Source organism: Aulonocara sp. 'chitande type north' Nkhata Bay, linkage group LG5, assembly GCF_057382095.1.
Source record: "Aulonocara sp. 'chitande type north' Nkhata Bay isolate Kocher_YH1m ecotype deep benthic linkage group LG5, A_spYH_male_GT1.1, whole genome shotgun sequence".
Classification (NCBI taxonomy): domain Eukaryota; kingdom Metazoa; phylum Chordata; class Actinopteri; order Cichliformes; family Cichlidae; genus Aulonocara; species Aulonocara sp. 'chitande type north' Nkhata Bay.
The window spans coordinates 48,935,117-48,961,565 of NC_141348.1; the positions used below are offsets into that span (position 1 = coordinate 48,935,117).

The 26,449-nt window shown below is 43.4% G+C and overlaps 2 protein-coding genes and 1 pseudogene across 3 annotated transcripts; 2 read left to right on the forward strand and 1 right to left on the reverse strand.

The window, feature by feature from the left end:
• The first annotated feature begins 211 nt into the window (after positions 1-211).
• On the forward strand, positions 212-4,360 carry LOC147331621 (dynein light chain roadblock-type 1-like; annotated as a pseudogene). The gene is made up of 5 exons (XR_015129211.1): positions 212-215; positions 697-850; positions 1,146-1,221; positions 2,755-2,922; positions 3,661-4,360. The product of XR_015129211.1 is annotated as a dynein light chain roadblock-type 1-like (transcript).
• Positions 4,361-6,225: 1,865 nt separating this feature from the next.
• On the forward strand, positions 6,226-16,651 carry LOC147331622 (microtubule-associated protein 1 light chain 3 alpha). Its single transcript, XM_086294053.1, has 4 exons — positions 6,226-6,368; positions 9,364-9,419; positions 12,983-13,089; positions 15,092-16,651. Exons 1-4 carry the CDS (start codon positions 6,329-6,331, stop codon positions 15,255-15,257), a joined length of 369 nt encoding a protein of 122 aa, XP_086150179.1. The 5' UTR covers positions 6,226-6,328; the 3' UTR covers positions 15,258-16,651.
• Positions 16,652-20,282: 3,631 nt separating this feature from the next.
• Positions 20,283-25,309, reverse strand: LOC147331623 (eukaryotic translation initiation factor 6). The gene is made up of 7 exons (XM_086294054.1): positions 25,204-25,309; positions 24,819-24,968; positions 23,883-23,968; positions 23,562-23,737; positions 21,305-21,481; positions 21,040-21,224; positions 20,283-20,847 (listed from the first exon to the last, which is right to left on the reverse strand). The coding sequence occupies exons 2-7, from the start codon at positions 24,923-24,925 to the stop codon at positions 20,838-20,840; spliced, it is 741 nt and encodes a 246-aa protein (XP_086150180.1). The 5' UTR covers positions 24,926-24,968; positions 25,204-25,309; the 3' UTR covers positions 20,283-20,837.
• Between the last annotated feature and the right edge of the window lie 1,140 nt (positions 25,310-26,449).

Sequence of the window (26,449 nt, forward strand, 5' to 3'; positions counted from 1 at the left end):
AAAACTAAAGTGCAAGTTTTACTTTATTAATTAATACATTTTGAGCCCATGTTTATAAAGCGCTCTAAAATACTGTATATGCAGTATATATGATATAATATTTAATGTGTTTATTATCTTATTATTATTATCAGCTTATTATCATCTGCTGTTTAAACTTTACTAAATCTGACGCTCTGAGATTAAATTAATGAAAATAAGTGAGAAAAATATGAGTACAGTACAATTCTATAACCTATGTTTCTCCTTTTTTGTTTTTTGTTTTTTTAGCACTGAACTACAGTACGGTAACAATTATTTAATTAATTAGAAATAAATCAGTAACATGTCTCTCACACGGGACATTTCTGCACTGCGAATGCGTTTAGTTTCGTTAGTTTATTATCACAGTTATTCTGTTGTTTTATTGTATTATGATTTTGAATTAGAGGCTTTATCTTGTCTGTATTTCTTAACCAGAGTCATCAGAACCGCGTGACTTTACGGTTTTATCTAACCTGGGATGCCCCGGTACTTTGAAATCACATGCTATGTTTTTAACCGAAGTGACTAAACAGTGTGATTTTTTTATGGTATCGATGCAGACCGTCCCACTTTTTTAATGTTATTTTTATATGACAAAGAAAAACAAGGGCTTAAAAATGGAATTTATCGAGGCGAAATGGAATAAAAGAGCCCGTGAAAAACATAGTTGAGAAATCCGACTCTTCGGTTTGGACAGTAAACGTAGCAGTTGCCCCGGAGGTTCTTCTTCCTCGCTTGCCGTCAACAAAACCGGAGTGCTGCCTGCTAGTTTGCAGAGCTTTGAGAGGGTTTTTGGCACGAATTTCTCCACAAAAAAACGAAAATGGTAGGATAAGAGGACAGTTTGACAAGTATCTGGTGAAACTGTTCACATATTTGGCCATCATACTGTAATTTATCAGTTTTACAGGACGGAATTTAATAAATTGCTAACTGAAGCTAGTTTGCTTTTGCTAGTCGGGCGTTGTCGGTTTATTTTTAACCGTTTCTCCCTTTGTGTTACCTTTAAACGCGCTCGCTGGGAGATTATTTTAATTCTGTGTTTGTTGCGGTGTTAAACGATTTAAATCCGTTTATCAGCTCACATGAAATGACTGATCACTGTTGTCTCCGTCCCTCAGGCTGAAGTAGAAGAAACCCTGAAGAGGATTCAGGGCCAGAAAGGGGTTCAAGGAATCATCGTCGCCAATTCAGAGGGTGAGACGACACTGATGTCATTTCATCCCCTCTTTTAAAGACCTTTCCGCTCTTTGCGTGTTTCTTATTGTGACTGCCACCGTGTGTTTAGCAACTATAAGTCCTCCGGGGTCTGATCCAGAACTCAGGTTTAATAAACTCCGGGTTTGTTAAAACTGAGGCAAACTTTAGGTCTCTATCGGGAAAAATAAAACCTAACTTAAATTTATAGTCGGTTACCATGATAAGACACTGTGACCCTTCCCTAATCGGTTACCATGGTAACAGACCGTGTGACCCTGTCCTAACCTGCTCCCTGCACGTGTTATCTCTGGCTCCTCCCCTCCCGTTACACCTGAAACAGCCGACTGACCCTGGATCGATCCAAATATTGATATATCGGTACCAGTGTCAGTATCAGATCGTGATACTTAGTTTCAGAGTGCTTCCTCAGAAAGTAGACATCCCTTTACAAACAGGGTCCTCCTGCTCCTCCTCTTCCTCCTCCTCTCTGTCTCATTGTGTTTTGTTGTTGTGCCGTCACATGACCCGTTTGTGCTGAGCAAACACATGTAGGCTGTAGAGATAAAAAGGAGCAATCTCACTGCCGTGTGTGGGAAGCCGATTCATGATCAGTTTATACAAACCCAAGAAAACAGAAGTGAACAGTGAAAGAAACAAAGTGAGGAGGAGGAAACTCCCTCACAGACCGAGACCCCCAGCATGGAGACAGAGGCCACTGGCAGAGACCTTTCTGGGACTGATTTTATCACACTGATGAGTAAAAGACTCAATTCAAACATTTAAATAATGTTCTCAGCACCTTGAAACATGGTGCACTGCTCTGTCCTGAATAAACTGCCTTCATATGTTAAAAGCAGCACAACCTAAAGTATGTTGATAATAATATCACAACGTCTGCAGACACTACAGTAATCATCACATAGAGTGCAAAATAAACCCGAGAAGCATCCTTAGTGCTGCAGCAGCATTCACTCATCTTCACGAATACTAAAAATAAACCTTCCACATATTGATTATTGTTTCACTACCTGATCAATAACAAGTTAAACAACATTTAGTTTATAAGGAAAACATAATTGTCATTCGTGGAAAACAATCCTTCGAGCTGTGACAATCCCATAAAAACCAGGAATGCTTGTTTCATACATGAACTTTCACATGCACGTTTTTCACTCTGTGAAATGACGTTATTATTGATGATGTGTTTGTTTTTGTCTGCTGGTTTTTATTCACCCCAGTTCCTTTAATTTACCACACTTACATTTTCCTTGGTACATAATAAAGCTGGAATCCCATCAAATTATGAATTTAAATACTTTACCTGTAACTTGACAGGACAAAATGTTACCGAAGACAAAAGTATTTTCCTTCTTCGTCCCATTTTTAATAAAAAATATTTTTTTTTTGAGTAATTGAGATCTATTTTACTGTCACGCTTCAGTTTCAGCAGCAGAGAACCAGTAAAGTAAGGTGTGATGTGGTTACTGGGTCCACGTGTGAATGTCCATCTCATAAATGTTTTCCCTTCAGGAATCCCCATCAAGTCGACTCTGGACAACTCGAGCACGGTGCAGTACGCCGGGCTGATCCACCAGCTGGTGATGAAGGCCAGGAGCACCATCCGAGACATCGACCCCCAGAACGACCTCACCTTCATGCGCGTGCGCTCCAAGAAGAACGAGATCATGATCGCTCCAGGTGAGAGCATCTGCTGGGAATTACTGCTAAATGAATTCCATTCACCAAAAATGAAACGCTGTTATTCCAGTTAACCTGACTTATAAATGCTTCAAAAGGCTCAAACACGCTCCCATTAGCTGAGCTGAAGCCTAGCAGACAGCCACCATCTACCTGTCTGTCAAAGAGGCCACAGCCCTAATTTTGAGTCTTACTGGTGTCCAAATGGAAGTGTTATAAGAAAAATTCAGCCCCCGTTCAGCTGTTATAATCCACAGTTATCCATAGAAGTGGTTTTCGTATCGGGATGACTCAATGCTGGAGCCTCTGGTGGACGTGAGCTGCAGTTTGTGGCTCTTCAGTGTCGGTTTCATCTTTCAGCCCTGCAGTCGCTGCTTTTGGGAAACAAGTTTCCTCCTCTGGGGGAAAGTCGGGCATTCAAATGATGCCTTTTATCTGTTTACATAACTTTCCATAAGAATTGTGTTTTGCCACCTGCCATGTGAACCAGAAATGGGCAGGATTTTTTTCTAAACTTCTCAAGTCCAGAGAGGTCGGCATCTGGCCGTGAAGATTATTTTACAGCTGCAGCAGCAGTTTAGTAAAACTCGAGATCAGCTGTTTTTATTAAAACTCTACATTTTAAAATATTAAAATGCCCATTATTCAGATTATTTCCTGGCTAAAAAGGCTGGATGTGAACATTTAAGATGCTTTTGTTCCTGAAGTCGTTTAATTTTTTTGCCTTTTTCTTAACAGATAAAGACTTTTTCCTCATCGTCATCCAGAATCCATCAGATTGAAGATGAAGGAGCTGACGTCTGGCTGTTCGCTCGCTTTATCACTCTCATCTAAACGGCCCAGTTTTTCTTTTTTTTTTTTCATTAAATCAAAATTTGTGTTTAGCAGAAGCTTTTTCATGGGAAGTAAGGTTGTAAGGTCAGGATGTGTGATCCCGAGGACGGTCAGTCGGCCTGCAGAGGATTTTTGGGTTGTGTGTTTTTTCCATGTTTTAGCATTCCAGCTCCTCGGTCGGTGTGTGTGTGTGTGTGTGTGTGTGTGTGTGTGTGTGTGTGTGTGTGTGTGTGTGTGTGTGTGTGTGTGTGTGTGTGTGTGTTTACGTGCACGCGCGTCTCATGTCACCGTTTATTTCATGTGTAGCAAGCAGCCAGACGTGCACGCCAATACACGAGTAACCAGTGAAGTCACAGACACATGACTGGAGCAGAGCACGCTGGTCTGCAGGTCCAGTATACGAGGCAGAACGAAGGACGTGCTTTGTTTTATTTAGCTCACCTTAAAGGAAAACTGCAGATTGTTATTTATTGTTTTGATGGTTAAAATGTTAAGGAGCAGTATTTCACCTGTGAGCAGAGAGCGACACTACAAACACGTCCCTGCTCTTGCGTCAAGTTTCTGTTCATTTGTAACAATTAAGAAATACAACAATTGAAAACTGTCCTGTGTCTTTGTCTCGTTACTGGTTTTTGGGTTGTTTTTTTTTCTTGTTCAATAAGAGACTCGTGCATCTATCATCAGCTAAGAGTGCTTCATTTGAGTGTTTTGGTAAAAAGGAGGAAGCAGATAAAACTACTTGAAATATCATCCAGTTGCTTGGTTACACATTCAGGAGACAAAAAGAGGTCGACGTGTCACCTCAAGGAAAAACATCCAAAAACAACCCAGCAGAAAAACAGCAGCTGAATGATGCTTGGTGTTAGGGTTACAATGTAGGAGGGACACTAATTTTGAATCATTATTGAAAATAACAGGACATGAGTGCATGTGTAGAGTCAGCAATTACATCTGGTTTAAAAATGCTTCGATGTGCCTCAAAACAAGAGTTTAAAAAAAGCTTTTTTCAACCTCTGGAAGTTAAAAGTCTGCTGCTGTTGTTCTGCCAAAGATTTGATTTCAGGACTCTGAGGCCGTGTTTCAGTCTTCATGTCTGACAGATCACTGCAGAGGAGAACTGCAGAGTCAGCTGGTAGGTTTCAGCTGATGCGTTTGCTAAAAGCAATCATTTTCACATTTCACAGTCCTTTCATTTTTTTGTGCATCGCTTTAAAATCATCCTCAGCTACAAGATTCGTTTCTTACACACTGCTTTGTACACAGTACAAAGTAAAATATTTGCGTCTAAAATATAACGGAAGAAAAGTCAAAAGCAACATAATAGAAATATTTTGACTTCAACCATGACCTCAGTTCCAGAAAATCTGGGAAACTGTAAAATCCAATGATTTGCAGATCTAACAAACCCATTTTTTCTGTACAATAGAAGATAGAAAACATGTCATATGGTTTAACTGAAAAAATGTTCCGAGCCTTGTTCCTCACACACAAAGATTTCTCCAGATTCTCAGAATCTTTCAGTGATATCATGTATTCTAGATGAGGAGATATTCAGTGTTTTCAAATGTTACATCAGGAGCAACATTCTGAAAATGTTCCACGTTTTTATGATGCAGTTTCTGTTGCAGGTAAACCTCTGCCTCCCTAAATGCTGTTTTATACCCAAACATATTACTGATCTATTGCCAGTGACTCACAGACATGCTAAATGTTCCTCCAGCTGTGTTTTTAGTACCGCTCACTTTCCCAGCCTTTCATTGCTCATCTCCCATGGACGAATAAAGTACGAGTTTATGAGATCTGCAAATGATTGCATTCTTTATTTCAAATTTACGTTTTATTCAATTTTATTTTATTGTTTAATTGGGGTTTTATATTCTAACTTTTAAAACTTTAGTAAAGTACTCGAGTTACGTTCCACTACAGCACATATCTCGTTAATTCTCTTTATAAAAAGTCATCAAAGGAACAAAGTATAAACAAAGTAAAAAACATCCAAAAATAACAGCGAGTGAACACAAAATAGTCATAATCACAACGAGATGAAGATCATCATAGATGGAGAAAAATCGATAAAATCAACACAGCTGATGAAAAGTATATGAAAATGTCAATGAACACAAACAAAACCATCAGAGATCACTGAGACACCCCATCCCCCCACCTCCTCTAAAACAAACCTAGGAACGCCCCTGCTGAAGCAAAACACAGCCTGACATTACAGCTGATTCACGAACCTTTCGTCATTTCCTCTCAGTACAAAATGAAAACACTGCTGTGTCGCGTTAAACTCTAAACCACCGTGTGAATCACGGGCTGGTTTGTATAACTAGTTAAACTTTGCACTTCTGTTAACGTGAATGCAAAGCTGCTCTCTGGGTTCAGGGATCGATGCACGGCCCCTTTAAATGCAGCGGGTGACGTCAGAGGCTCGGTTTACTGTCTTTGTTTGTCCGGAGCTGTTTTGGCTTCAGACGAACCAGAGACTCGAACCGAAGAGACGGACCTGCGCTGTTGGCTGTAACTACTGCGTTATTCATTTGTGTATAACTGTTTAATAACCCGGACCGAGATGCCGTCCGACAGACCCTTCAAACAAAGGAGGACATTTGGTAAGAAAGCCCCGGGAAAGGTGTTATTTAGCTGGCTTAAGTGCCTGCAAACAGCCGCTGAGCTGCTAGCCCGTTAGCCGCCTAGCTCAGCTCTTTGTATTTAAAGTGCAGTGAAAGGGTGTCGGTGCTGTGTTACTGTAGCTGCTACAAGTGTCCGGGAGCTAGGGTGGGTAGGCTAACAGAGTATTTCTTTACTCGCGAATCAAAGGTGAAAATCCCGTTTTTACTGTGTGAGGCAGCAGCCTCCGGGCCGAGAGGTGTTAAAGGGCCATCTGGGTCACTGTCCGGCTAGCTCGCAGCCAGCTAGGCCTCCGTTTACACGGCCGGATCACCTCACTGGTCTGTGTTTGCTGAAAGGAAAAACAACATGTGCTGACACATTATCCCAACACACGTGTTCAGCGATTTATGTTGAAATATGAGGTCGAGAGACAGCCCCCCAGAGCCGGGCAGGGAGGAGCCCGGAGTCCGGCTCGTTGCATAATCTTTCCATTTACAGAGAAGCAGAGATGCAAGAAACGCTGCATTCACCGCCTTCTGCTCTGTGCTTATAACCTGCTTTCAGCCGCTCTCGTAGACCTGTGCGTGCTGTTTGTTTAGCAGCTGTTTGAATTGTGTCACACTGACACACATTACAGAAGTGTTACACAACAGGGGACATGTTTACCACACTTGGAGTTACTATAATACGTTTTCCAGTTCACTTTTATTCATATAGCACCAGTTCATGTTAGGGTAAACACCCCCAGAACCCCAACAATCAGAGGATCTCCTGTGAACTGCACATGGCAACAGTGGGGAGAATGAACACCCATTTAACAGGAAGATACCATTCTCAGGGAGAAGCAGCCATCTGCCTCCACCTTTTGATGGAAGGCAAAGCAAACCACAGAAGAGAGAACAGCCAGTCGTCTGTTCATTGCAGCAGATACAATAATGTTTTCAAAAAAGTCACTCAGCAAATATTTAAACGCGTCATTAAAGAGTCGCTCTCGGACGACTAAGATTTCAGTGTAAACATTACTGAAGACGGGCGTCGCGACTGCAGCATCATATATTCCTGTTATGAAGCCCTGAGCTGAGCATTTGCCCCGTCGCCATCTTGTTTGGATTGAGCCTATCAACAGGAAAGAGTTTACTGAGGTCACAGCAAGGGAGCAGGCCGTTTTCTCATGAACCTCTGCAAATCTGCAACCAGATGAGTCGCCCTCTGCTAGCCATTAAGAAAAGGATGTATCATTATTTCAGCATCCTCTTCCTGAAATTTGATGGTAGACGAAGAAAGAAGAAGATGTGATTAATAAAGACAGACTTCAGCCTTGGTTTGTATTCAGTTGCCGACACAGCTGGAAGCACAACGGCTGAGTAATTATTCCTGTTGTGCCGCTGCCTGGGGTGCATGGTAGTTGGTGCATTGTAATGCAAATTCTCTGTGGACGAGTCTTCACGATCACAAAAAATCAACTATCACCGTCTGATACCAAAATTTTTTGCACTTGTGTCCTCGTGGACGTGAAAAGTATAGTCGAGGCTGATCGTTCGGGGTCACCTGATCCAGCCCTAACTTCATAAAGCTGATCAGAAAGGAAAATGCGAAGCCTGATCTTAGAGGTGGGAGGTGTGACTCCAGGAGCCAAGTGAGGACGAATATTTACATTCAAACTAAAGACAGGTGATCTTGCAGAACCTGGAGCAGGACTGTAGCTGGCTTCCAATAAACACCTCCACACTGAAACAAAGGAGCCATTCACACTCAGCTGCTGCTGCTCTGAGCCACCTGAGCTTTGAACCCGGCCGGTATTTGAAAAAGGAAAAGCAGTTTTTCTGAAATAGGCCAGTAGGAGGTTCAGAGAGGGCAGCATGCTGTAAAATTAGATAGTGAGGCAGTAAAAAAAGAAAAAAAACATTGCAAAGCTTGAAATGGGTACTGAAAGGAAAGCCTGTGAGCATTAAAGGAGACATTTAACATAATAATATGCAAAGCTGTGAAGAGATGCAAACACCAGAGCTCTGCCTTGAAAATAAAAGAGACTTAATGTGAAAGAAGAAGCCAAAGAGACTGATGCTAATTAACCACGTGGTTAAACAGATCCTCTCTGACTACACCTAGTTTACTCTCATGTCATTTTTTTTTCATCACTTTTAAGAAGCTTTAAGTGGTCTTTACCTGAAAACCGACTAAAATGATCTTTCAGTCGCTGGTTCGTTGTCTCCCAGTTGACAACCGTGTTGTTCACTGACTAATTGTTGCAGCTGTGTGGGGGAATGGCTCTCTGCACTGCACTAAACAGCTCTGTGATCTCTGAATGCATTCACACATCACACTAGAAATGAAACGTTACAATATGGCGAGGAAGCAGGAGGTTAGAGTACACAACAGGGATGCAGCGAGGACACAAACTTGTAGCCTTGTAGAGCTGCGGTTCCATTTTTCCCTCATCTGGAACGCAACATTTGTCACGTCTTGTGGATTTTCTGACAAAACACAAACTCAGTCTCCATCTGGAGAGGAGAGAACTTTAAATAATACAGATAATGAAAATATCCAGTGTTTTCCACAAAGTCACATTCTATTAGATAATAAATGAATTCGTGCTTATGTGTGCAGTGCATTCATAAAAGCTCATACTGAGCCAGGAGAATCCTGGAGCACAACAGAGCAGGAACCAGCTGCCCCGCTGATGAACTCACCATCATGGCCACAGTATCCTTGGTGAGCTCAGCGCAGCGGCACATGAAGCAGGTTCTGGTTAAACTGACCCTACAGAGGTGACGGATGGCTGCCATCACCAGCTGGTAGAGCTGGAGTCTGTCTGATTACAGGACTCGAGGCAACACCCACATGTCCAGCCTCACTGTAGGGAAGCAGACATGAAGTCAGAGTTAGCTGGTTGTTATTGGCTGGACTTTCAAAATAAGAGCGAGGATGGTTCCTGGTTCGACTGAACAAGAAATGAACTTTGTTTTTGTGACCATTTGTGTCTTTTCTCCACAGCTGACCGGTGCAAAGAGGTCCAGCAGATCCGCGAGCAGCACCCCAACAAGATCCCCGTAAGCTGCTTCACACTGAATCACACCACACTTCACTGAGCTTTGTTAGTGGAAATTAGAGATGGCACGATACCACTTTTTTATGTCCGATACCGATACCGATATCATAAATTTGGATATCTGCCGATACCGATATGAATCCGATATAGTGTTTTTTAATCAACAAAACTGTTTTTTAAATATCTTGCTGCATTTTGTATAAGTTCATACTCAAGTTTAAAACAACAACTACACTAAAGCTATTCTGTTATACCTGTATACAAAAAAAATATTTCATAGTTCAGCAATACTGATCAATCTAATAAACTTAGACCTACACCATCCTCCCTATTCTGGTATTTTAAAGAGTACTTAGCGTAAATATTAAGCAACCTAACTAATAGGGTTCCAACTCCCAGCAACAACAAAATTAAATAAATAAAAAATAGGGAACCACCCCTCACGCGCCACCTCATGATGCTTAATCGACGTAATCAACCTTAATTTGATGCAGTGTGAAAAAAAATGCACAGAAATCAATTATTTTTCAAGAAATATTAAATAGATTCAACATCTTTCTTCAACAAAATTGCAGACTGCACAGATGGTACCTTCCCAAAGTAAAAAGTACTATAGCTTACTAGGGTATATATATTAGACTTAATAGTCACTATATACAGTAATTGACTTCTATTCATTTTACATCAAATTAAAACTTTGGGTGTCAGATAATTATTTATTAAAAGCTAGACATTTTAAATGAGAATAAGAAAGAAAAGTATGTCTTTGTGCCCCCTTTTCCCAGTTAATGCCCTATCGGCCCCCCTGGCTAAACTTTGCTAGATCCGCCCCTGCACAGTTACCAGCCGTCAGCTACGTAGAAAAAGATCCTGGTGTAGAAAGTAATATTAAATAAATTCTAACAACAGCTTATCAAGCTTAAACGTGCTGCTGTTGTTCAGCCGCTGGTTTGCTCTTTCTGGCGCAAAGTGGACCAAAAACAAACGAGAGACACGGACTCCAACAGAAAAGCCGATCAGCTGATTTAAGCAGTTTCATGATTGAAGTAGCAGCCGGAGAGCGAGAGGCAGTCGCTTGTTAACATTCAGAGATGGACTTACACACTTGCTTTGCTTCTCTCGGGGATAACTTTGTCGGAGATGAAATGCCAGGTTGCTAGCGAAGCTCCACATGCTATCCAGACCACCGACAGGTCCTGCATGCCACAGCTGCTCTATCACGTGATGCATACGTTCTGAGGTGAGTTACGGCGTGTTGCAAGTTTTGTGAGGTGCTTTCGTGATATTTAATGGATCGGATTACATTTTTTATTTTTCTCCGATATCCGATCCAGTAATTTAGGTCAGTATCGGACCGATACCGATACTTAATATCGGATCGGTCCATCTCTAATATATATTAGAGATGGCACGATACCACTTTTTTATGTCCGATACCGATATCATAAATTTGGATATCTGCCGATACCGATATGAATCCGATATAGTGTTTTTTAATCAACAAAACTGTTTTTTAAATATCTTGCTGCATTTTGTATAAGTTCATACTCAAGTTTAAAACAACAACTACACTAAAGCTATTCTGTTATACCTGTATACAAAAAAAATATTTCATAGTTCAGCAATACTGATCAATCTAATAAACTTAGACCTACACCATCCTCCCTATTCTGGTATTTTAAAGAGTACTTAGCGTAAATATTAAGCAACCTAACTAATAGGGTTCCAACTCCCAGCAACAACAAAATTAAATAAATAAAAAATAGGGAACCACCCCTCACGCGCCACCTCATGATGCTTAATCGACGTAATCAACCTTAATTTGATGCAGTGTGAAAAAAAATGCACAGAAATCAATTATTTTTCAAGAAATATTAAATAGATTCAACATCTTTCTTCAACAAAATTGCAGACTGCACAGATGGTACCTTCCCAAAGTAAAAAGTACTATAGCTTACTAGGGTATATATATTAGACTTAATAGTCACTATATACAGTAATTGACTTCTATTCATTTTACATCAAATTAAAACTTTGGGTGTCAGATAATTATTTATTAAAAGCTAGACATTTTAAATGAGAATAAGAAAGAAAAGTATGTCTTTGTGCCCCCTTTTCCCAGTTAATGCCCTATCGGCCCCCCTGGCTAAACTTTGCTAGATCCGCCCCTGCACAGTTACCAGCCGTCAGCTACGTAGAAAAAGATCCTGGTGTAGAAAGTAATATTAAATAAATTCTAACAACAGCTTATCAAGCTTAAACGTGCTGCTGTTGTTCAGCCGCTGGTTTGCTCTTTCTGGCGCAAAGTGGACCAAAAACAAACGAGAGACATGGACTCCAACAGAAAAGCCGATCAGCTGATTTAAGCAGTTTCATGATTGAAGTAGCAGCGGAGAGCGAGAGGCAGTCGCTTGTTAACATTCAGAGATGGACTTACACACTTGCTTTACTTCTCTCGGGGATAACTTTGTCGGAGATGAAATGCCAGGTTGCTAGCGAAGCTCCACATGCTATCCAGACCACCGACAGGTCCTGCATGCCACAGCTGCTCTATCACGTGATGCATACGTTCTGAGGTGAGTTACGGGGTGTTGCAAGTTTTGTGAGGTGCTTTCGTGATATTTAATGGATCGGATTACATTTTTTATTTTTCTCCGATATCCGATCCAGTAATTTAGGTCAGTATCGGACCGATACCGATACTTAATATCGGATCGGTCCATCTCTAGTGGAAATAAAGATGATTCCACTGGGATGAACCGGAGGTTACCGGAGTGCAGGAAGCAGAGGGTGCAGTGTCTGAAAGCAGCGAATCAAACCAGTCTTCACTTCAGAGCGATCGATGTGATGCTTCGGTCCACAGTTGACCTTGTACTAAAAATGTCTTCCAGTCAGAGATTATATTTAAAGATTTAGATCATATTTCCCAGAACAGGTTTTAATCTGAAATCAAGTTTTGTAAATTTTGTCTTTGTGAGCTAAAATTTCAGATGTGACTTTAAATAATTACCTCAAAGTCTTACAGCTCACAGACTCCCTCTGTAGTTACACATTTGTGTGCCGTTATATTTCCATACAGCAGGAAAAAAGCCAGAAAATCAGGTTTCAACCACAGACTGTACATAAAAGATGGACATGATTAACGTCATGTGACCTGTTGTTGAGTCCTATTTCTGAAACTTTAAAGCAGAGTGTTTTCCGTCTTTACTGTCTGCAAGCAAAGTGCAACTGTTGTTTACAAAATGAACATTGTGTTTTCTTTAGACAGACTTGAGGCTAGCAAGCGCGACAAACAGGGGAGTCGCCCTCTGCTGGCCATTAGAAAGAACACGTTAAAATGTCCGACATGCTTAGACTAGAAGAAGTCTGAGGTTCAGTTCAAATACGGTCATGTGTAGTTTTAAAGAACATGGCAGCAGCTAAAATGCTAAAATCAAGCCTACAGAGCAGAACTTAAACCAATCAGAGACTTCATGGTGGCCGTGTGCATCTTTTGTATACAGTCTATGTTTGTAGGGCAGGTTTTGTCTTAGTGACACTCGTCTGTGTGCTTTGTGCCTGCAGGTGATCATTGAACGGTATAAGGGAGAGAAACAGTTACCCGTTTTGGACAAGACCAAGTTCCTGGTACCGGACCACGTCAACATGAGCGAGCTGGTCAAAATCATCAGGTGAGCAGAGCTGCACCAGCATCAGCACTGCAGGTTATTAGCTGCCATGTGTGCAGCTGTCAGTGAGCGTGCATTGTAGTCTGTAGTGTTTAAAATACATTTACTGCAGTTTCAGGTCGGTGGATCTGGCACAGTTCAGTTTGCCTGATGAGGAGGAGAGGCTCATTCTGTTCACAGAATAATGGGCCAATAAATTAAAAAATTTACAGTCCAGCAGTAAAGACATATAATAAACCATAATATATCTGTGGTTTGTGAGGCCACTGGTAATAATTATCATCCAAATGCTGAGGAGGCAGAAATAAGATCTTTTTAATGTCAATCAGCCATAAGAGTGAATTAGCTGTAGGTCCGTCGTGCATCAGTGGATTTACAGATGGTCAGCGTGCTGGAGTTTGTACAAGATGAAAGTGTTGGCCTCTAAAGTGAAGGCTGAGGGTGGAAAATGAAAGAGGAGGGAGGTGAAAAATGATAATGCAGAAGTGTTCCTCGATTCAACATCCTCAGTGTTTAGAAAAAGCTCCGTCAGAGTTTCTGTAATGAAGCAGGGTTCAGTTCAGTGCTCAGCACACGTTTGTCTCAGCCTCGGTGTGAGATCCTGTGATGACTAAAATATCAAGCGTGCAGTGTACTCCACCCAGGACAAGGTCACCAGGATCTCACCCTAGAGCCACAGCTGGGCTTAGCCTGAAGAAGGCTTGGTGCACCCCAGTGGGCCCACCACCCAAGGGGGGCGCTGTAGGGGTTTGGTGCAGCGGGGAGGTCCTCGACGATCTCCTCTGAGACTCTGCTCAGGAAACAACGGCTCTTCATTTAACTGTAATGTTGTGCTGCCCGAAGCCCCGCAGATGACGACAGGTCCAACACAGGAACAGCATATAGCCTGTTAATTTTCAAAATAAGAGTCTGCAGCCTAAAAGCTCTGCTGGTGAAACGATGTGGTGTGATGCGAAGCTGTGCGAAGGACCGAGCAGAACAAAGTCAGAAGTGTCAGATGGGTTCATCAAAGAGCCAGAAGCCACAGATAAGAGATAACAGCTGATTACCTGCAGCTCAGATGTGTGAAGCTGCTCCTGATGCAGACTCAGTATGTGCAGGTTTTTTGATTAAAGAGTCTTGGAAATGATAACCAGCAAGTTTGAGTAATAATTCACTAACTGGAGACTTTTATGGACAAAATAAATCTTAAAAATAATCAGCGGATGAATCGATGGTGAAAGTGATCTGTGGTTCAGCCTTCGGTGAATCGGCTGCTGCTTGTTGATTAAAAGCTCTAAACGAACATAAAAGGATATTAAAATCAATACGCAGAGAGCCGGGCGGCCGATGTAAGACCTTTAGAAAAATGCGCTCGCTCATCCTGGACCTTCTCAGGACTCACGTGATCGACTTCTCAATCAATTCTAAGTGATTTTAGGCGCTCTTTATTTTGAGCCGAGCGGATGGGAGAGGAAGGCGGGGATTAAAGTGTGCGCTTTATGCCCGGCGGCTGTGGTCGTGTTATTCAGAGGCAAGAATGTAGACGTTTTATACGGCGGTGCCTCGTACATCATGTCAGGAACCCAAACTATGAACACAACCTGCTGCTGACCAGGTGGTGTGCTCAGCATCAGTTACCATGGTGATTTAGCCAGGTGAAAGGAGAGCCGCTTTCATGAAACAAATCTCTGACCTCAGCACCGCTCAGCGAGCCATTAACCGCGCTCCGTAGTACGACCCTCTGAACCCTCAGTCTCTATGAAACAGCAGCAGGAGGAGGCGCTGCCACAGCTGGAAAAAACAGTCGAGTGTTGGAAAACCCGCAGAGATCATTTCATCTCCCAGTTTCACTTCTATTCCTGCTGCAGAGGTGAAGCCACACCCACTGGTTACACCTCTGTGACCCACTGCAGGGCTGAAGGATATGTCAGTTGCAGGAGTTCAGATAACTGATCTTATCTCCAGCTTGACCTTAAAAAGTGAAGTGATGGGTGGATAAATTTTCCACTTCTCCCTCCTCCAGGCGCCGACTGCAGCTGAACCCCACGCAGGCCTTCTTCCTGCTGGTCAACCAGCACAGCATGGTGTCGGTGTCTACGTCCATCTCTGAGATCTACGAGCAGGAGAGAGATGAGGACGGCTTCCTCTACATGGTCTACGCCTCGCAGGAGACCTTCGGCCGCTGCTAGGGAGGGAGAGCGGGGATGTCCTCGGGTGCTGTGAGAGAAGAAAGGGCGGACGACCAGAAACTCCGCCTCCAGCAGCGCCTTTTCTCCCCCACCCCCCTCTCTTTCTCTCTGTCGTAGTCGAGCACCTTCTTCACTTTGGTCAGCCAGTAGCTCCGAAACCCAGAGAATATCCTGTGTCTCCTTCAAAAAAAAATCCGATCGGATTTTCCTCCCTTCTTCTGTTGGCCCCCCACAGGCTGAGTTCTCTTATTTTGAAAGGGTGACACAAACCGACTAGTGATAAAGAAGTTTTTAAACGATGTCTCGATGATGCGTGATTGATTAACCGATCGGTTTTTCCTCCGTTACGCTACACACGTATCAAACTTGAAACCAGGCAGGCGGAGGTCAGGGTGTAGCCTGAAGGAGTCAAAGCTGATCAGTGCATCAGCAGATGTGTAAGCTAGAAGATTAGAGTCTGAGAAGTTTCATTTTTTCCTTTTTAAACTCATTTTGAATCTGTTTTTTTGTTGTTTGAAACGTAGTTTCGTTTGTGTTTGTAGCTCCCAGTTTGTTTCCTGTCAGCCGAAGCTCAGCGCGCCGCCGCTGGCCAACCATCGGCTGACAATCGGGCTCAAGATTACTGTGATCCTCATCGAGCTGTTAGCATTCACAGTAATTTTCCATGTGCAATATTTCTCCTGACACTAACGCTGAAAAACACTCGCCGTTCATATCGTCTGTCTTCATTCACGACCCCGTAAGCACAACGGCGCGAGGTCCCGAAGACACTCGGAGTAGGGTGTGTTTGACGGGAGGGACGACACGGCGGGAGGCTGTTATGCTTTTATTTTGACACGCTGAGGTGCTGCGGCGGCGCCTCCTCCCTGTAAGAACACCACGGTAGCATTCACATAATAAATGTATTTAATGTAGGATCTGAATGAGCTTCTTTTGCACATCGATTAATACAAATATATAAAAAAAGACTTGGTGTAGGTTTTTTTAGTAATTGCTGTATAACAACTCTCTTTTTGTATCTGCTCCTCGTTTCCGTCTTTAACAGGAATTCACTGACAAAAAAAGTTCTGCACTACGAACCTGCATGTTTTACTTTCCTTTTTTTTTATAAATGTTTGTTGATTTTAAGCTCTGGATGTGATTGTATTGTTTCCATTTAGTCCTTTTTGATGTCTCCCAAACCAAAAACTGAAAGTAAGTGAAAATATGTTTGAAACTGAAAAAAAAAAAAGACCCGTGTTCATTTAAAGGATCGTATAATCGAGCTGTATTACAGAGTGTGTGTTTCTTTAGGCTTTCTGACGTTGTCACTGTACTGAGGGTGTACATAGATGCGTTGCTACAACCTAATTCAAATTATTTGCCAATAAATAAATAAAAAGTTGCCTTTAAAATGATGACTCGGCTTTTTTCTGCTTTGTTGTGTGAAGTCACTTTCAGACGTCTGCTGACTGCGATGGTGTTCAGAGGCAAGACTATAGAAACTGTTTTTGGACACCAAACTGTGGACCTGACTGTAGCAATAAATGATGAGACGACCCCCCTTCAAAGGTTTGTGCGATAGTTGTGCATCAGTTTCTCAGGTGGGAGAACTCGCCTGCAGGTCCTGGGTTGTCTCCATCGTACTAGATCCAGCGACTGAAGGGTCGACTCGGCTGCGTGCTTTGGATCAGTGTCACCGCTACGTGCAGCTTTCAGGCCGAGGACTGCGGCTCGTCCAGCAGCAGTGTCTGATAACATGCTGCACCTCCCTGCTTTGTTCCAGCCTGTGCTGACTCATCTCAAAGTTCAGTTCTGGTCTCGTCACTTTGGTGCAGAAGTTTGGAGGCTCGTCTTGTGCGGGTGTTGAAACCATCTCGCTGCTTTCGTGCTGTGAAGTCTGTGTTTCACCTGAAGTAGCCTGAGAAGTTTTCTTTGCTTTCTGGCAGAAACATCAGTACTCTGTCGTCTGACTGTGTTTACTCTGACTCTGGTTTGGAATCAGCAGGACTACTCATCCTCCACTCCTTCGTCAGACACTGAACTCTACTTTTTACATCCTTTGTCTGATTTTTACAGTTCACTTCATCTCGTGAAGCTCTGTTCTTGTCTCCTGGCTCAGCAGCCACTGACTATTTACACAGAAGCACCGTTTATAATTAAACCTGTCACAGCTGTGGAAAGTTACCCTTAATAGTCAAGTAATCCTGACACGTCTGACTCCCACCCATCCTCAAGAAAACATCCACAAAGGACAAAAACCATGTTTCACTTCTGTCATTTTAAGTTCCTCAACACCTGTTTCCACCTGCTTTGACTTAATTGTTGGACCATTCCAGAGTCTGGGGACAACAGCAGAGCGACCCTGTGGTATATAATGGAACTGAGGCTTTAAAACACATATTGTCTATTTTACAGTCAGTCAAAGCAGCTGAGCTCAGACAGGAGAGATGTGCTGTCTTTGCTTTGTACCAGATTTCTAAAAGCCAAAGAAAAGTCCACAAAAGTATCAGGGGTTATTTGTGACAGAAGGAGAGGAACAAGAGTGAAAAGGAAGGTTTAGAAGATGGTGTTGAGACCTGCTGTGATGGTTTGGAGAGGATGGAGCTGTTCAGAGGAGGTTCGTTGATGTAGTGAAGGAGGACATGCAGAGGGTCAGTGCGATGAATGAGCTGAGACAGGAGGAGGTGGAGGCAGATGAGTCGCTGTGGTGCCCTCCTCACTTCAGAGCCTCCTTTAAAGCGATGTTTACATCTAGAGCAGGGCGATATGACCAAAAATATTTATCACGATATACATTTAAAAATTTGCGATAACGATATAACTGACAATATAATTGACACCAGACAAAATACTTTACAACTCCACAACTTTATTAGTGCAAAAAAAACCCATCAATGTATTTTCACTTAAACAAGCAGCTGTTTTTTATGTGCATTAAAGTTATATAAAAATGTAACAGTGCAAATTCCTCGCTGACAGTTTAACCAAAAGGCATTTCAGTGGAAACTGGCCGACACATCCTCAGCATAACCATGTATAATATGCACAAAACTTAAAAAGAGGTTATACACACACAATACGGTAATATTATGTTTAAGCGCAGTACGTATCACTCCGCCTACGATAGCCGTAATGCTCCGACAATCCATCAAGCGGTGCGGCTTCGTAGCTCAGCAAAGTCGTACTAAAACATTTGACAGATTTTCGAGCGCCGTGCACATAAAATCGTTTCCAGGTCAGTAAACACAACCAGAGTTCATACATAAGGCCCACGGGATTATAAGGGGCTCTGTCGACTTTCAGAAAAATCAAAGGATTGATTTTAAGTGCGCCGTATTTTCCAAACAATACGGTAATACCGGCCCGCTAGCATGCGCTACCAAAAATAGTGCTTTGTTGTGTATCTGACGGACGAAAGCTAAACCAGTTCCACACCAGTGAAGCTGCAGCACTTTTACAAACCAGTTCTGGTTCATCCGTTTCATTTTACGAAGCTTACTGGAAAAACGACTTAAACTTGTTGGTTAAATCTTTGACTTTAGTTAAAAAGAAAAAGGCTGCTTTTTTTGTTTCCTTTATGGGAGATTTTGATTTAGTGAGTTAATAACCTGTTAAATTATGTGACCCCATCTTTATATTTTATTTTCACTATGTATGAAAGTTGCTAATATGTAAGAAATATCTGTTCTCTGAATCTGTAATATATGGTGCATTTTGTTTGTATGTTTATATTACTAATAAAAAAATAAAATAAAAAACGTTTCATTTTATGATCCGCTTTCGCTCTTCTCATTCTGCGTCGCCGCAATGTGCGTATGTAAACAAAGGCACTGCGCATGCGCTTTTTACCCATATTCTATCGCGATATTTCATTTTCCTATCCTTGCCCAAAATTACACCGGTATTACGTGAACGGTATGATATAGCCCAGCCCTATTTACATCTTCCATCGACACAGCTGTGATGTCATGGTGCTCATTAGGACCACTTACGTTTGACTTCAGAGCAGCTTCGGTGAAACACTGACATCGTCAGATGAACTTCAAGAAACCTGACACCTTTAGGAGTGATGCAACAGAATCGTCCGAAACATTTTGTTTGGCTGAAAAAGTGTTTGTAATATTCATCCTCTCACAGATGAGCTGCAGGTACAAACCTCATGAAACCATCTGCACAACAACTAAAGAGACGAGTGGGGAAAACACATCATCTCTAAGTAACAGCAAACTACTGATAATGATAATAAACTGCTCAAGATGTCACCATTAAGCCTGCAGGGGGCTCTGTACAGAGGGAAGTTCCCACCCGAGTCAGAATTTGGCCTCATACTGTGAACATTCCCAGAGGCTCAAAAAAGCTGGGAAAAACTAACCTGTCTGCACTTCGAGGTCCTCCCACTCACAGTTTTCATATTATAAAGGGAATGCTGTGCATGGCTTCATTAGAAAGGGTCACCACAGCAGGGGGCTCCATGTTTGATGCAGCAGATTTTTACACCAGATGCTCCTCCTGGGATTGAATCAGGTGAATGTGTGAACCTCTACAAAACAGAAACGTATCATAGAACAACGAGCTGCTCTGAGGGTTCAGGCTGGACAGTCTGCTGCTGCAGGTGTAAACACCTCAGGTCAGAATTCACCGAAACTCCTGAAAACTTTAGAGAAGGAAAGAAAAAAATCTGCAAACATTGTTGAGAAACCTTCGTGTGTTGTAGTGAGTCCAAGTATTAAAAAAACAGAAGCAATCATTGTGCAGAAATAAAATCTCGCCCTCATTTCCTGTTAGACAATTTTGTCCAAACTGAGGGTGGAGTCCCTCCTGAGGGTCACCAGATTCGTTTTAGAGGGAAAAGCTTCGACTTCTTGGACCTTTGCCCTCTAAAACAATTTTCACTTCCATGCACTCCAGGAGCTGCACATCATCTCCGGCTTCCTACAAACCTCTTATGGAGGTTTTGCAGCTGTGAGGTCAATTATTATTATTATTATTATTAATCCTCACTGTGAGTTTTTGAAAGGAGAAACAGAAAAAGCAGCAAACAGATAAAAAGATGATGGGCTTTATTTTTTATACAAGACACACAAGACATTAAGAAACTTCCTCCGTGTCTAGTTTGTCTCGTCACACAGTCTGAGGAAGAACATCCATCTCTGCAGGAGCGTTTCCTGTGTTTGCTAATTACACTGCGCTCTCATCGTTACCGCCAGAAATAATTTCAGAGTAAGTGCACAGAAACACGTCATACAAATGTGTTCTGACTGACTTTAAGAGACTAATCGAGCCGTTCTGTACCTGAAGCATCAGGGTCAATAATCACATCCAGCACAGGTGTACATCGTCACTGTGTAACCACAGGGTTATTATTTCTGCATTATTTCCCTCTCTGCCCGTCCCCGGTCCTGTGAAACCGTTTCAGCTGCCAGGATGTTTTACTCTACCCGGGAAAAGGTGTTGGAAGTACGAAAGGAGAAACAGAAGGAGGCTGTTGGAGTTAAAGGGAGTCGTGTTGTGTGGAAGGAGAAGTTTGAGGTGCAGAAATGAAGTCCGGCGGCAGAGCTTCAGGCAGCAGAGCTCCTCAATGGCAAACGGGAGGCGGGTCTACGCCATGCTGATGGGAAACAGAGCAGAGAGGAGGAAGGTCAGACTACAAGGTTTACACGTCACCTCATTTCCACCTGCGAGCTCCAGAATCAGAGTTACTGTCCCTCAGAGGCAGGAACAGCTGCAGGCAGTGATCCTGCTTCAAGCGCGCAGGACCAGCCCTCGCTGTCGTGTGAGTACAGGTGTGTTTGTGCGTTACCTGTCGATCAGCGAGTCCCTCATGCTGGTGGCGATGGCGGAGGGCTGCGCCGTGTCACCGAGTCTGAACACGCTCTCGATGACCGACAGCTCCGTGCTGGTTGTGTCCAGGCCGCAGAACGCGCTCCAGTCGTTGACCACCATCCCCGCCGCGATGACCTCGCTGCCCCGGTTCACCGTGCCCGCCTGAACAGGAAGCCGGTGACAAAAATTACAATGCGTCTCGTACCGTCGAGTTCACGTGACGGCGTGCGGGCTGCACTCACCACCAGGGGCACCTGCAGCAGCGACGACAGCTCGTCCTGATCTTCTATCGACGTCTTCGGGTGGACGAGGCCTCCCTGGTTGCTGAACGCGCAGTACGAGCCGACGAGGACCTGCTCCGCTATCGTCTGACGGAAAACCTCCACCTTCAGCGTGTCCGCCAGGATCTCCTCTGTCTCCTGGGAACAGAGTGAGTGTCAGCATGAACCCGGGGAAAACCATACTGCTCTCACAGCCACAGATTGTTGTATTCACTTCCACCACACACAAACACGGCGCTGTTCGCTCTCAAGCTTTAATTTAATGTTTGACATAAAACGCTGGCTGTAGTCCTCTTTGGTTTTTTCAATGACCTCAGTGCGCCATTATTGAATCTCTCTCTGTACAAACACACAGTGTGAGCAGCATACAAGCAGCTTTCAGGTGCATTACCTCCACCTTCTGGCAGCTGTAGCACATTACACCCCATCAGGCGGCTAAAAACAAGGCAAACCTGTTTCACACGATCTGATAAATCAGGCCTCTCTTGAGACATTTTTTAGGTCCTGTTATGTACCCTTGTACTTGCGCCTCTGCAACAGGAAGTGGATCACCTCCAGTGTCCAAGTGTTGATTCCTCAACTGATTTTCATTTTTGGGAAGTGGATGAAGTTGCACGGGGACAAATACGGCGAGACGTCAGCGAGGACCGTGACACAGCTCCTGCACTGAGCCGGCTGAGAAAGCACGAGCCAGAGTTTCAGGTCACATGCCTCAGATGTCTCACTCTCACGCTTTATTTACAGCGCAGACGTCCGCCCTCCAGAAACCAAACTACAGGATGTACAGCAGCGGTCCCCAACCTTTGAGCCACAGACAGTTTAATGTCAGACAATATTTTCACGGACCGGCCTTGAAGGTGTCGCGGATAATTACAACAAAACAAAATGATACGACCGAGACAAGAGCTGTGGTATTCTGTAAATATAATAATAAACACTGTGTAACTTTATTAGCAGCGCCCTCCTGAAACGCACCAACAACACTGAGGGTAACATCCTCCTCTCTGCCCCTTAATGCTCTCTGGTCGCTATGGTAACATGTGAATATTTCTTTCAAAATAAGACAACACGGGAAAAGACCCAGGGAAACCGAGTTAACGATAAAAACCCTGAAACCCATAAATCTCACACCTCTCAACTCTCGCGGGTCGGCACCAAACGACTCACAGAGGGGGCGGGGCCCGGGGACCGCTGCTGCAGACCTCAGTAAATGTGACGGTTTCGGACGGTGTCTGAAGCTCTGACAGAGTTCAGACTCTGAGTCAGTCTCCACTCAATTTCACTCAGTGTGGCAGGACACAAAGACCAAACAGCACACAGTGATAACGGCACACTGTCATCTTCAATCGATGATGCAAACCCAGAGGAAAGATAAAAAACGGCGGGTGTCCTCCTGGTCTCCCTCCTTCTGGTCCCCCTCCTCCTGGCCTCCCTCTCCTCCTGGCCTCCCCCTCCTCCTGGCCTCCCCCTCCTCCTGGCCTCCCCCTCCTCCTGGCCTCCCCCTCCTCCTGGCCTCCCTCTCCTCCTGGCCTCCCTCTCCTCCTGGCCTCCCTCTCCTCCTGGCCTCCCTCTCCTCCTGGCCTCCCTCCTCAGCTGAAACCTTCCGGTTTGGAAACTTTGGACTCTTTCTTGTGAAATCTGCTCAGAGCCAAACGAGGATCCTCGATATGAAACAGAGGAAGATGCTTGTGCACAGACTGGGCTGTGGGAGGCGGGACTTCCAGCTGCCTGGCTGTTAACTAAGAACCTCTGACTCAGCTAAATTTCAATAAAGTGTTTTTTTTTCTCAAATGAACATCTGCTCGACTATTTTGGTCAGGACTGAAATGACGATTGTCCTCCAAGTTGGAAAAATTAGTGAAATTTTAAAAAGAGTTAAATGAATTTATTTAAGCTTTAATTCTAATTGGAAAAATCATTTAGTGAACTAAACCTGCTGCAGTGTGGCAGGTGGTGACCTTTAAGGAAGAGGATGAGCTGAAGAATATTTTGAATACAGTGTCTGTAGAGTAAATGCACAGCCTGAAACATTAAACCGAAACAGCTTGAAAAAAATATCTGAGTGAACTGAATGAGGTTGTTAGAAGCTTCACAGGCGAGTACAGAAGAGTTTCATATTTTACTTCACTAATTTAAGTAAAACGTGAATTATTCCAGCCAAACAAAACGATGTAACCCTCAGAACAGCCGAGGGATGGGGCGCGTTTGATTGTCTCACCCTGTCAAGGTCGGGATGGACCAGCGCGACGTAGTCATTGCAGGCGATGACGTTACCAAGCGCGGACAGCCTCTCCTCGACTCTCTGGATCCTCACGGTGTCTGGGAGGCAGTTTCTGATGTGCTGCAGCTCCTGGTCTGTCGTGTTGTTGGGAACCAGGAGGCCGTGACGATTTCCTGAACAAACGGGAACGAGTCGAGTGAGTCTGACTGCAGCGGTCCGAGCACAGAGGAGTGCGACGGCCATGTTTAAAGATGAAGGCAGGCAGTGGTGTGTTGTGAAGGATGCATACACTGCACACATTTATCCAGCTTTACTCACCCACACACATCCTCCCGATGATGCGACAGCCTGCTATGGAAGCGTGAACCACTGGGATGGTTTCTGACAGCTCCCCTTCAAACACACTGAACACACAACATCAGATTACTTCCAACAGACGAGGAAAATATACGTCAACAAGAACCAAGTGAAACACTGATATCAGTGATCACCATCAGTAGCCACGAGGCTTCCACTTTGTTGGACTTTCATCTCCGCTTTTTGCAGATGCTGTGGCTCTGTTGGTGGCCTCCAGCTCACACTGGAGCGTTAGCTGCAGAGTCTGAAGCAACAGAAATGAGAATCAGCACCTCCAAGTCTGAAGCCACAGTCCTCAGCAAGAAAAGGGCGGAGTGCCCATTCCGGGAAGGAGTTACTGCCCCAACTGGAGGAGCTTAAATATTTCAGGGTCTTCACAAGTGAGAGGAGGGAGGAGTGGGAGATGACAGATGGACTGACGCAGCGTTAGCAGCGACGTGGATGCTGTACCGGTCTGTTCTGGTGAACAGAGACCTGAGTGTGAAAGTGAAGCTGTTGAATTGGTGGCAGATCTACACCTCCACCCTCACCTACAGGTTCTGGGTAGTGACTGAAAGAATCACACTGTCACACGGTCAGGGACTCGGAGTAGAGCCGCTGTTCCTCCTCATTGAAAGGAGCCAGGTGAGGCGTTCTACAGGGAGGAGGCCTGGGGGCGGAGCCAGGGAACGCCTAGGTGTTTACCAAAGTGGTGATGGATGGAGATTATTAAGTTTATTATTATAACACAGCTGACTGAGACCGGATCACCTGGACTGACTCCGGTAGCAGGGGAAACAGCTCGTTATATAAAGGCTGAGGAATGTGACGCACCTTGATGACATCTGGCTGTAACTTTGGGTCCCAACTTCACCTCAAAGTTATCAAAGTGTGGCGCTTGTTCAAAGGTGAACTCACCTGTAGAAGTTCTCGGAGCCGCCGATGGCCACCAGGCAGTACGTGTTGGTCAGTTTGGCGAAGCAGCCGATCTCGTTGTTTTTCTCAAAGGCGGCTCTCACAGCCATGATGAAGACGGAGGAAGAGGTGGATGATTTACCTGTGAAACACCTGAAAACCAGCAGTGACGGTTTATAGCCCGAAGTCACACCTGTCTGTCTGTTTACGAGCGCTGACAACCAGCTAACTGGCTAACTAACCGGCTACTTTCCCTCAGGTTAGCTTTCAGACCGGAAACGGTCTCATTAAAACGTTTTTAAAATCACTGGACACCCTAAACGTCACACGCCGTGACGTCAGTTCTTCAATAACTTGGTAAAATTTACGTGAAAAGAGGAGAAATCACCTGAAACAGACTCGTGGCCTCCAAACATGCGATGTGGTGCCGTGCCTCAACCCCACGTGTTCACTTCCGCTTCGGGGTTAACGTGGTGACGTAAGACGTAACACATGTTTTTTTTTTCACTTTTAAAACAAACAGCGGTTCCCTCTTTAAAAATCTTAATATATCTTTGTTTTTATTTACTGTCAAGCTGGATTCAAATATTTTTTTATTGTTTCGTTTTAATTTTTTTATTTTATGTCTCATTCATAAAGTCCGTCCAAAAACACTGACGTGTCTCTTTTCGTTCCCGAACGTCCACAAACTGCTGTTTGTTAATAATAAACACAATAAATTATTTATTTTTTTTATTCATTGTTTTTGAAAGTGACGATTCATTTTATTATGGTCCCAATGCAAAGCATGAAATTATCTGTTGCTTTATAAATATTGCTAGTTTCTGACCTTTGACCCTAGTTTGACTTTTACCCATTACTTTTAGAATAGAACAGAATAGAATAGCTTTCATTGTCACTGTTACAAGAACAATGAAAGGCTGTTTGGCATTTCTCTATGTGTGGGAAGTACACAATAGTGTAAGTATTTACACAATCACAGACAAATTTACATTTACACAAGAAAGATATGGACAAGTTATACATACACCTGCAAACATACACGCACATACATACATATGTATATATACATGTATGCATGCGTACATACATACACACACATATTTCCGCATACACGCATACATATATATACATACACATACATGCCATCATTCGTTAAATACATTAAATAAAGTCCTGAGAAGTTTTAGTCGTGTAAAGCTACAATACACTAATGATGTAAAACTGGAATAAATGCAGAAAACTGCAAAATTAAATGCAAAACTACACCGAAAGATACATTCAAAATAATAAGTGTGGTATTAAAATGATAATTATTACCTCTGTTACTGTCTCATACTGTCACCGTGCCTCACGCAGAGCGAGGCTCTGTGGTTAAACAGTCTTGGGCTAAAGTTTTGTCAGTGGCACAAATTCTATGTTTCAGACACTTTGCTGCTTCACTTTTAAATCTAGATTGTTTCTGATACATCTCTGAGATATCAAAAGAATAATCATGATTGTCTTTTTTAAAAAGAACTTTATTGTCATTTAAATGAAATGTATGCAGAGTCAGTGTTTAGTGTGGACCCTTCTTCCCATCCCATGATGAGCAGCTGTTTTTATACAGAAACAAAATCATGTCAATTATGAAT